Source organism: Aspergillus nomiae, assembly GCF_001204775.2.
Source record: "Aspergillus nomiae NRRL 13137 chromosome Unknown contig00632, whole genome shotgun sequence".
Taxonomy (NCBI): domain Eukaryota; kingdom Fungi; phylum Ascomycota; class Eurotiomycetes; order Eurotiales; family Aspergillaceae; genus Aspergillus; species Aspergillus nomiae.
This window is the reverse complement of record NW_015378687.1, coordinates 116-9636: the sequence shown is the minus strand read 5'-3', so window position 1 is coordinate 9636 and position 9521 is coordinate 116. Positions and strand designations below refer to the sequence as shown.

Below are 9521 nucleotides of genomic sequence, written 5' to 3'. Positions count from 1 at the left end.
TGGAAGCCGCTACATTGACTGATACTGTAACAAGAACGTAGATAACTAAGGAGCACTCGAAAGGAACGGTACATGAAAAAAACGACGTTAAATCAAAGTATCTTCAATATGATACCCTGCACCATGTAGTCCTTAATGAAGCAATAGGAGCTTTCCGGATCTGGGCAGCGCAGACCGACATATCCGCCGTCCAGGCAATCACGATCAGTTTGACCAGCATATCGGCCCCGTATACGATTCCCACAAAATGGGCACCGTGGTTTATACTGCCGGCTTGCTAGGTACTCGCAGGCCAAACGCTGGTTTCCCATGGCTTTGTCTAGGACATTAGTGTTCCTCTAAAGAGCGGCCTATAGTTTATTTTAATACTAGAATACGCCAGCCAGGGGTGGGAGCTCACTCTTACCATCGATGGCGCACTCCGTCTGACGGTATCTGTCTGGTAGGTTGTCAATGGCATTTTTATTACTTGCTGCCGATGTTGCGGCATCAAGATCAATTGCGTTGTCTAAGTTATAATTAGAGCGCATGTTCTGATCGTAGTGAAACTGAAACGTTACCGATACTATCGCCTGGTTGCTGCGGACTCTCTGGGCAGAGGCTGGAGTCACACTCTTCGTCACCGAACGTATCGATTTGAACGGGGTTCTCTGCAACCTCGTAAGTAGATTGCTGAAGAATCCAAACATAGGGCTCACCGTAGCTTGTCCCTGGAAGTGTACACGGTAGTGTCGGCAGCCCTCCTATATCCATGGCATTCTGGACACTGGGAGAAGTCTTGGAATCCGTGTGGACGAGAGCAGCAGGACTATTGGGAGTTGCCAGGTGCAGTTCGAAGGTACAGTGGATAGAAATAAAGAGAGACATTGTGACAAATGTAGGGTGAGAATACTGCCAGTTCCTTGGGCTTGTAAGGTGCAGGTTGGAATGAAGAAGCGAAACTGAGTTCGGGGAACAGACAGGCACTTATATATCCTCAAACGCCAACTACGTGCTAGGCTGGAACGAGTTCCACATCGCATCTGCCACAACATGAGCTATGAAAAAGAATAAGCGTACATCAATACGGCACTTTGGGGCTCGGTACTGTATGCACCTAAGCACGAAGACGCTACCTTGGTCTAAAAATGGAACTATATTGTGCTGAAAAGGAAGCCTGCGAGCCAGCCGGTCGAAGGTTCATGAAGCTTGATCCGACGGCAATCAGTGTCATTCCATGGGGCGGCGGTGCTAGGCGACTCCTGAGAGGCTTGCAACTTTATACGGGTCGCCTAACAAGTGCCAGGTGCGAATCAGACACACTGGATCATCGTCCAAAGGCCCAGCTGCACGTATCTACGCGGCAGCGCAGTGTTCCGTCGATAGCCACCATGGTGTAGTGAGCAGTGAGGCCACATTGCCGTTGCCGTATCAGCCCGAGACGTTCATTTCTGTCCCTCGTGATGGGTGCCCCATCAACATGGTATGGTCGGCCGACTGAGGACTCAGCATAATTGTCGCTGCGCGACCAGATACAACGGACGCCACCTCGAACGGCCGTACTCACATATTCGCGGTATAAAGGGTAGGTTGACGCGAAAAGACAGTAATGGTCCCTCAAGGAGGACGAGATGGAGGTAGGGATGTGAAGTGGATGCTGGAAGCTCAGGAGACAAAAGAGACACTGTATTCCAGCTATATGGAGAGGACGAACAGTAAAGGTGCTTTTTGTAGTCCCAGTACAGCTTTTATTTGCAACCAGAATGACAGTGGTGGCAAGGTACTATCGAAGAGTAAGGAACGTACACTCCAATATACAGCCTGTTGCGGCTGCCGAAAGAAAGTAGCGGGCCACAATCAACTCATCGAATTGGATCACGTTTACTGGCGGATGACTATCTAGGCAGAGTAGCACATTTGTGGTCTAGGGGACATGTAGTGCCGAGTGAACATAATGACGAGGTAAAATGGCTTGCACGGAAAGACTATACTAGCAACCCAGCCTCTGAGTAGGAAACTTTCTGACGTATCCAACACTTTGGGATCTACTCGTATGCTACAGTATTATATTCCTCTGACCGTCGTTGCCCACCTCACCCTTTTTGATCTCCGGAGCCGAGGCGCAGAATCCTCAACAAGGCCATCATTCGCAGCAGACTCAGGTTCGGGGGCAGACCTCTTTCGCGCCCCCGCGTAAGGAATTCGGAATCGTACGTCGAGGTGACCATTGCCTTGACAAACATCAAGAATCGTCCATGTTGGCAGAAATAGAGAAGTGAATTCATAGAGTGTGCTAGGTGCGACTGAGCCTGTTTGAAGTTAGCGCCAGGTATACTCAGTGGTACACTGAATAGCTAACTCTCTAATGCTTCCGAGTTTGGTGCACTGCAACCCGAGTTATTGCTAGTGGCAGGTTCAGGTGTACTGTCAGGCTCCTGGACCTCATTCGGTAGGTTGGGGTGATCAAGATGGACATAATCAGTGCCGTGGTAGACACCAATGGCGGGTTGGCGAGACCTATGCTCGCCTTCAGTGTCGGCATTGATAAATTCTATACTATGTCAATGAGAAGTAAGACAATCGTTTCAATCCAGGACAAGCCAAACGTACCAGGAGGAACTCCCAAGTCAGTGATTTCTGGCTCCTGGTCCCGCTCAATGCCCGGGGAATGGGTGTGTAGATTCCCTCAGCCATGTCCTCAATGAGACTGGGGGGTGGGGTTGCAACTTCCGTGGACTCAGTATGCTGGTCATCGTCCAGAAAGACGCCTAAGGGAAGTCCGTATGGATGGTTCTCGACGGTACCATCAGCCATCATTACAGGCAGTGCTGTCATTTCGGGAGGTGTCTCTCTGCCAGCAGTTCCGGGAGCCTCATCGTCATCGTCAATAAGGATGGCATTGTCTATCGTGTCTCCCCACGGATCAGGAGCCATGCGAGCAGAGATTTGTACTGAAGATTTGATATGAGATGGGTAGGAAGGAAAATCAATAGTGTACTGGGAAGTCTAGACGGGGTGAAAGCGCCTTTTATGTGTCCCTCACTTCATCCAACTCAGGGGACAGGCCTCGCTTTCCCTGTAGTAGTAAACGTGGGGTTACCTCTGTCTGCGCTTCACTTTGATACTATCTATAGACCATGCGCATCTGCTGCGTCATACCACTGCAAGTTCAAGGTCTATTGTACTGGGCTCCTGTCATCAACCAATCCTGGCTATGTCTGGCCTTCACTGGAGACACGAGGAAACCAGATGGAATGACCCAGTCAATGGCTGCGCATAGCTACAATAACAATTTTGGACACTGCTATCTTGTATGGCTCTGCTGCACTTTGATGGGCTGAGATAATGCTTTGGTCTCTCTAGGGACCTGTAATCAAGTTCACCATCTCCACGGCGAGGCAACATGTTTCCCCACGACAACGAGCATTACGGCGTCAGCAATGACAATCCACACTGTAGTGCAAAATTTGCGATACACTAGATTTTCCCACTTTTTTTTTTTTGGTGCTGATAGTGGTATATTTCTAATGGCCCGAAATTTGTCTCAGACCTCAGAGCCTTTGCCCCTTCCTCTCTCCTCCACACTGAGCTGTTCGTGTAGGAGGACCACGTCTGTATTGTTACAGGGATAGTTTAATTTCCAGAACGCGTTAGGTCACGCAACGCCCGCTAAAAACGCAGATCACCAAGCACAATGGTAGAACTAAAGATCAGCTGCACCGGCTGTACAGTAATATCGTTTTCATGCATTCTTCTGTCCGGATCAAAATTAGGGGCCCTTTTATATGTTGGTGCCAAATTAATACGTCCTGGAGGCCGCACACGGTCACTGTCAAGATATCCTGCGACGTCTTTCGCATTGTAACTTTCCTTATCATTTCGGTCCCTCTGGATCTGAGGCGGCAGGTGCTATGATACTGTCCGCGTCAAATGCTAGTAGGAACGACTATTATAACCTGGTATAGTGCACCGCGCTTCATCTGCCAGTAAGTTTCACTATTACTTATCTTTCCAGTTGCTTGGTTGCTTTCTTGGTTCAAATAGTGCTTGATCAAACTCTCCTTTCGGTTTCTCTGTCAACTGATTTGACATAGCACGGCATGCTTAGAGTCCCTCTCCTGTGCCTTCTGGCTGTCCGGGCCACATTGGGCTTGAGATTCGTCATGTATATAGATGAGTAAGAGCCGCGCTTCCAAACAAGCTATACATAGTAACGATCCAGATATCATACTGCTGCTCTCCCCGGTAATGACCGCACAGAAGGCATAACTCACGCGATAATGGCCTTTGCGAACTCCAGTATTTTCAACTCTGACTCTTCCCCCAAGTTCGAGCCCTTTGAGCCTGTCGAAGCTATGCGGAAGCGCTTTGTACCCGATATCAAGGTCATGGTTGCTATTGGAGGCTGGGGCGATACCAATGGCTTCTCCGAAGGCGCAAAGGACGATGGGTCCCGGGCCCGTTACGCCAAGAATGTCGCGACAATGATCGACAACCTAGGCATTGACGGTGTCGGTGAGTAACGAAAATAGCAAGTAATCCAAGATACTGAGAGCTGGGCTCTGGATATCGACTGGGAGTATCCTGGTGGGAACGGCGGGGATTATATGAAGGTACCTAACAGCGGTAAAACGGACGAAATCGAAACCTATCCACTCTTTCTGCGCGCAATTCGTGAAGCCATCGGCCCGGACAAGCTCCTTTCAATTGCAGTCTCTGAAAAAAGAACCGACATGATGGCCTTTGCGAAGGAACAAGGTACCAAGATCTGGCCGTCTGTGGATTTGGTGAAAGTCATGTCGTATGATCTGATGAATCGTCGGGATAAAGTCACGAACCATCACACGAGTGTGGTGGGTTCACTCGACGCTATCAAGGCGTATGAAGAGATTGGTCTCGACACTGCCAAGATCAACCTGGGATTCGCGTATTACGCCAAGTGGTTCATGACCGATCCGAACTCTAACTGCAATGAACATCCACTTGGATGAGGGGTTTTGGCCCTGGAGAACCCCAATGGTTCAGACGCAGGCACATCAGGAGCCTTGACCTTTGAGAAAAGCGCTATGGCGGCTGCTCCAGGTGATTTGAGAGTCTCCGCGGATGGAACCTGCGGCTTTTCCAAGGGGACCAAATGCCCGGCCGGTTCATGTTGCAGCCAGTATGGCTACTGGTACGCTCAATCTTCTCCTTTCTGAATGACATGAACCAAGCTCAATCAGCGGTTCTGGCAACGACTTCTGCCAAGCTGGCTGTCTCTGAGACTATGGCGAGTGCAAGGGCATCTCGGCCATCGACTCGTGGCGTCGCGCTCTCAAGGGCGGCAAGACGGACGAGCAAGCCGGCGGGCAGTACTACTGGGACGAGCAGGCCAGCCTTTTCTGGACTTGGGACACCCCTGAGTTGATTACTCGCAAATTCAAAGAAATTGTGGATGCCGAGAAGCTGGGTGGAGTGATGGCATGGAGTCTTGGTGAGGACAGCCTGAGCTGGGAGCATTTGAAGGCCATGCAAGATGGTCTCAGAGGCAGGTTGGTTGACCAAAACTCTCATGCCTCGTGTGCCCGATATTGCATGGTATCGGTAAGTAGTGTAGAATAAAGAATGTACTTAGATGGGCTGTCAAGAAATATGCCAAGCAATGTATTGGAAACTGAGGCTGTGGATCTAATAATTCATATCAACAAAGGCCGAATACCAGTTATTCGCGAGTAATTGACAGAGTAGTGCAAGCATCGTGAGACCCGAGGCCTTGTCTATTGGAATGTGCCACAGAATCTTGAATATACACCAAGCTTGAAATGGCAAGCGATTTCTGTTAAGTCTAGGGTCATCGATGGTGGCGCATTCGTTGCTGGAGGTTCTCACCTATACTTGGGTCATGTCGCCAGCACCCGAGTGAAACAGTGAATACAGAGATGATTGATAGCATATGTATGTGCTTAGAGATTGGACCAACATTACCCATCATACCTCGCTTGGAAGTTGACAAGGGTTGAGTAATTCGTAGGTCGACGCGATCATACCATTGCAATTATGGATGCAGAAAGACAGGTTAACCAGACCGGAGCCTGACAAAACAGCTGCTTTCCGGTCATACTGATAGTCTCAGCACGACAAATGAACTGAATCCTGTAACTATGGAATATCTAATATTTTCTTCCATAACGAGCTTGAATCGTATTTTTAAAATTATCCACCGTTAGGGAACCGCGCCTCCTTTCACGCCTCTTGAGGAATTTGGCTGAGATCAGATTCCAGGACGCGTAGTCGCAAAGTCCCTTGGCATGGTGAGTATTGAATCGATGGTTGCAACTAGCGAATCACTCTATCTGCTATTTCGAAATATGCCGGGCACTGAAAACGAGGCGAATAGGAGATCGCTTGATTAAATGCTGCTAGCAGGGGTGTCCTGGTCTAGACAAGCACAATTTGCTTGCGGTCCCGTCTTGAAGCTTAACTGAGATGGTAACTACAGACGATCAGAAAATATTGTTTTGGCCATCTCCCCTTCCGGAGCGGAGCTTGGTAGCAGTCTAAATATTTCCCAAGGATTCCCATGCTTTCCACTCACTCCCGTCCCACCATCCATGGTAGCAAGCATTATCAGTCCCGGTAGCGAAGACATCCAGCCCGTTCAGACTTACGGCTGTGGGAGGACCACCTAGCAAAACGCCATGTAGCAACTCCCACCCAAACCACCCATCCCTTGCACCATCCCACCACTTATGAAGGCAGATATTGTCTTGTCCGCGGCCAAACAAGTCCAGTCGATTTGGCCCCCAGCTGACAGCATGGATAGGACTGGTGAACACTCCACCTAGTTCCTGCCATTCTGTCTCAGATGGCCCCCAGGTTCCCTCCCACCATTTGTGGTAGCAAGCATTGCTGACGCCAATTCCAAAAAGGTCGATTCGACCGCGTCCCCGGCTCACTGCTGTGACAGAACTAAGAGACTTGCCACCGAGCGTCTCCCAATTTTCCCATCGGACTCCATCCCATACCCTGCACCAACAAGCAGTGTCAGCCCCAACAACAAAAACCACAAGGTGATCTTTGCCCCAAGAAACAGCGGTTAATTTGTTCTCCATTATACTCTTTGTAATAGTTGGCACTTTTGGAGGTAGAGGCTTGGTGATGCGTAAACCGGTTGATAGTTGTCCGGCAGGTCAGTCTTGAGCCCAAAAGGGAATTCCAACCAACGTTTATATGTGATAATTCCAGGGTTGACTCCTAATCCATCAAAATCTTGCTCGTCGAGGGACTTGTTTCATATTAGTTGTTTCAGATAGTTCGTTGCCTGATTGACCACATCATCGGACACATCACTCAGACTTTGTTGAAATTTCTGCAGTTGAGCTTGAATCTGCTCGGAAGCCCAGACACCAGCGGCGCCGATGGGGATAGAGGCAAGACCCGTAACTACATCCCATTCGTTGATAAGATCTCCATAAAGAATGGTCCAACCGCCGTCTGCAACTTTCATGCGCTGCTCCTTACGATTAGTCTTTCCGTCATGCTTGAATATGATATAAGGATAGATAATCAAGTGTTGTTACGGACTGATATATCTGTAAGTATCTGCAAGGATAAAGACGATGGTGAAATATACATACACTCCTAGATCAAGCTGGGTTATTAACTTACGAACGGCAAGTAGCCAGTAGATTTATATGACGTCGGAAATTGTCGACAAGGTCATGCCTATGGAATACAAAGTTCGATGATTCTATTGCGGTCTACCGATTCTTTGAGGCATGTCGTATCTTGCCAGAAGGATTAGGTCTAGGAGAGTCAATCGGAGTTGCCAAGCTTCTGCATGGGCTGATCGTAGGTGGGGTAGAACGGGGATAGATGATGCATTTATGAACACATATCATGTGGCAATGAAAATAAACTGCTAACTAATTCTTAAAACGTCCAGCACCCAGAGCAGATGACCGCAGCCGACTTCGGGTGCCGTAAAAGCCCATGTCGATCATCCGAGCCCAAACCTTAGTTACTGCCGCGGTTTGGCCATCCGCGGCGGTCTCTCAGTGTCAAGTCAGGGAACCAATCGGTGTTGAATTGAATAGCCGCTTAAGCCTAATCTAGAGGGACGTACCGCAGATGACCCGGGAAAGCCTATTCGGTTAACAAGTAAGAACAATCAAGCTCATCCCTGATGTGGGATCAAAAGCCGTCTACGCAATATCCTGTCATGCGATACGACAAGGTGAACGGAGAGTGGCTACTTATGGTAGGTATGCCAATTTATTCATTTTATCATCATGACCGTAAAAATGGGTCGCCCATGGACGCAACCAAAAGTTGCATGGTCTTCGGCTGCCCAGACCTCATGAACGACGCTCGTATGACTGTAATGTTAATAGGTCGGAGCTTCCCGGAGAGTGCACCATACCTTTGTCATGCCATTATGTGCTCTTCATATCGTCATAAATAGATCCAGGCAGTATTCCTCCACTCCTCCACAGCCACGCCTTGGTTTAGCGAAGCATCCCATACCACTCGAGTTTGGGCATGGTTTGCAGATCATCGGGCTCGAAAGTCAGAATGATAGGCCCATTCTACGCAATCATGGTGTTTGTAATCGTTTTACCGTGTTAGAATCAGTTACGATATGTATAACGAAGGTCGGAAACGGTAGCTGCTCGAATGCGGGCTTCAATCACGATTTTTCCACTATTTGGCTGGGACTAAGACGCACCGCAAGTGCTGGTTCACTGCAATGCGAGGCTGCGCGCCCTTCTTGACACAGTCACGTAGTGTACCGATAGGAACACCGGTGCCACGCGCAATCTTTGAGATATTCAGACTTTCCTGGGCCTGAGCGGCTTCGCAGGCCTTTCAGAGGTCAGAATTATCCATACTAATAGATTTCAGCGTGGGTGGGCGGGAATAATTTCAAATATCAAATATCTAAAATTGGTGTTTACGATGCGGCCGTATGGCACAGATAATTCCTCATAGGTCTAATACGTACGTCCATAATTTAGCCCGCTCTATTACAGAGCTTTCCGCATATTTCTGCAGCCTGGAATACTTACAAGGTATGACATAGAAAAGTACCATTGGTGGTGGGCAAAACCAACCCTCACGACAGTTATTCTTCATTCATTAGATCAGTCCGACCAATGCTATTTTTGACTTTTTTATTGAGTTTACCTGTCAGCAGTAAAGGACGGTCTAGAAGGATCTTTATATTGAAGTAGAATTTTGTGGCTACGGCTGCCAGAAATTATCACAGGAGAAGCACAATTCTTTGATGAAATTGGCAGTAAAGTAAATGAAGTGAAAAAATCCAAAATTGTAAGTCGAAGGCAATATCTGGAGACCACAATCACCAGATAAAAGATTGAACTTCATTGGATGAGACATTGCTTAGCCATATTCAGTGATATTTGCTGAGGTTCGACTGGGCCAAGGCGTGGTTAGGGTGAGATGACATGGACTTCGGTGCTTTTGGAGCCGGTGCCGTTCTTTTTAATTGCAAATAATTCGGGGCGCCCATCCTGATTCCAGTCTCCCACAGCAAAGTTAAA

At 48.4% G+C, this 9521-nt stretch overlaps 5 protein-coding genes across 5 annotated transcripts; 2 read left to right on the top strand and 3 right to left on the bottom strand.

Moving 5' to 3' along the window:
* Positions 1-368: 368 nt before the first annotated feature.
* ANOM_011493 (uncharacterized protein) lies at positions 369-867 on the bottom strand (the record flags this gene model as incomplete). Its single annotated transcript, XM_015556749.1, has 2 exons — positions 369-508; positions 561-867. 2 exons carry the CDS (start codon positions 865-867, stop codon positions 369-371), a joined length of 447 nt encoding a protein of 148 aa, XP_015401249.1.
* Positions 868-2333: 1466 nt separating this feature from the next.
* ANOM_011492 (uncharacterized protein) lies at positions 2334-2913 on the bottom strand (the record flags this gene model as incomplete). The annotated part of the gene is made up of 2 exons (XM_015556748.1): positions 2334-2530; positions 2586-2913. The coding sequence occupies 2 exons, from the start codon at positions 2911-2913 to the stop codon at positions 2334-2336; spliced, it is 525 nt and encodes a 174-aa protein (XP_015401248.1).
* A 1346-nt stretch (positions 2914-4259) lies between these two features.
* ANOM_011491 (glycoside hydrolase family 18 protein) lies at positions 4260-4970 on the top strand (the record flags this gene model as incomplete). The annotated part of the gene is made up of 2 exons (XM_015556747.1): positions 4260-4494; positions 4525-4970. 2 exons carry the CDS (start codon positions 4260-4262, stop codon positions 4968-4970), a joined length of 681 nt encoding a protein of 226 aa, XP_015401251.1.
* A 143-nt stretch (positions 4971-5113) lies between these two features.
* ANOM_011490 (glycoside hydrolase family 18 protein) lies at positions 5114-5562 on the top strand (the record flags this gene model as incomplete). The annotated part of the gene is made up of 2 exons (XM_015556746.1): positions 5114-5152; positions 5254-5562. Coding segments are annotated over 2 exons (348 nt in total), but the record flags the coding sequence as incomplete, so codon positions are not given.
* Positions 5563-6515: 953 nt separating this feature from the next.
* Positions 6516-7465, bottom strand: ANOM_011489 (uncharacterized protein; the record flags this gene model as incomplete). The annotated part of the gene is made up of 3 exons (XM_015556745.1): positions 6516-6984; positions 7095-7243; positions 7292-7465. 3 exons carry the CDS (start codon positions 7463-7465, stop codon positions 6516-6518), a joined length of 792 nt encoding a protein of 263 aa, XP_015401252.1.
* Positions 7466-9521: the final 2056 nt, after the last annotated feature.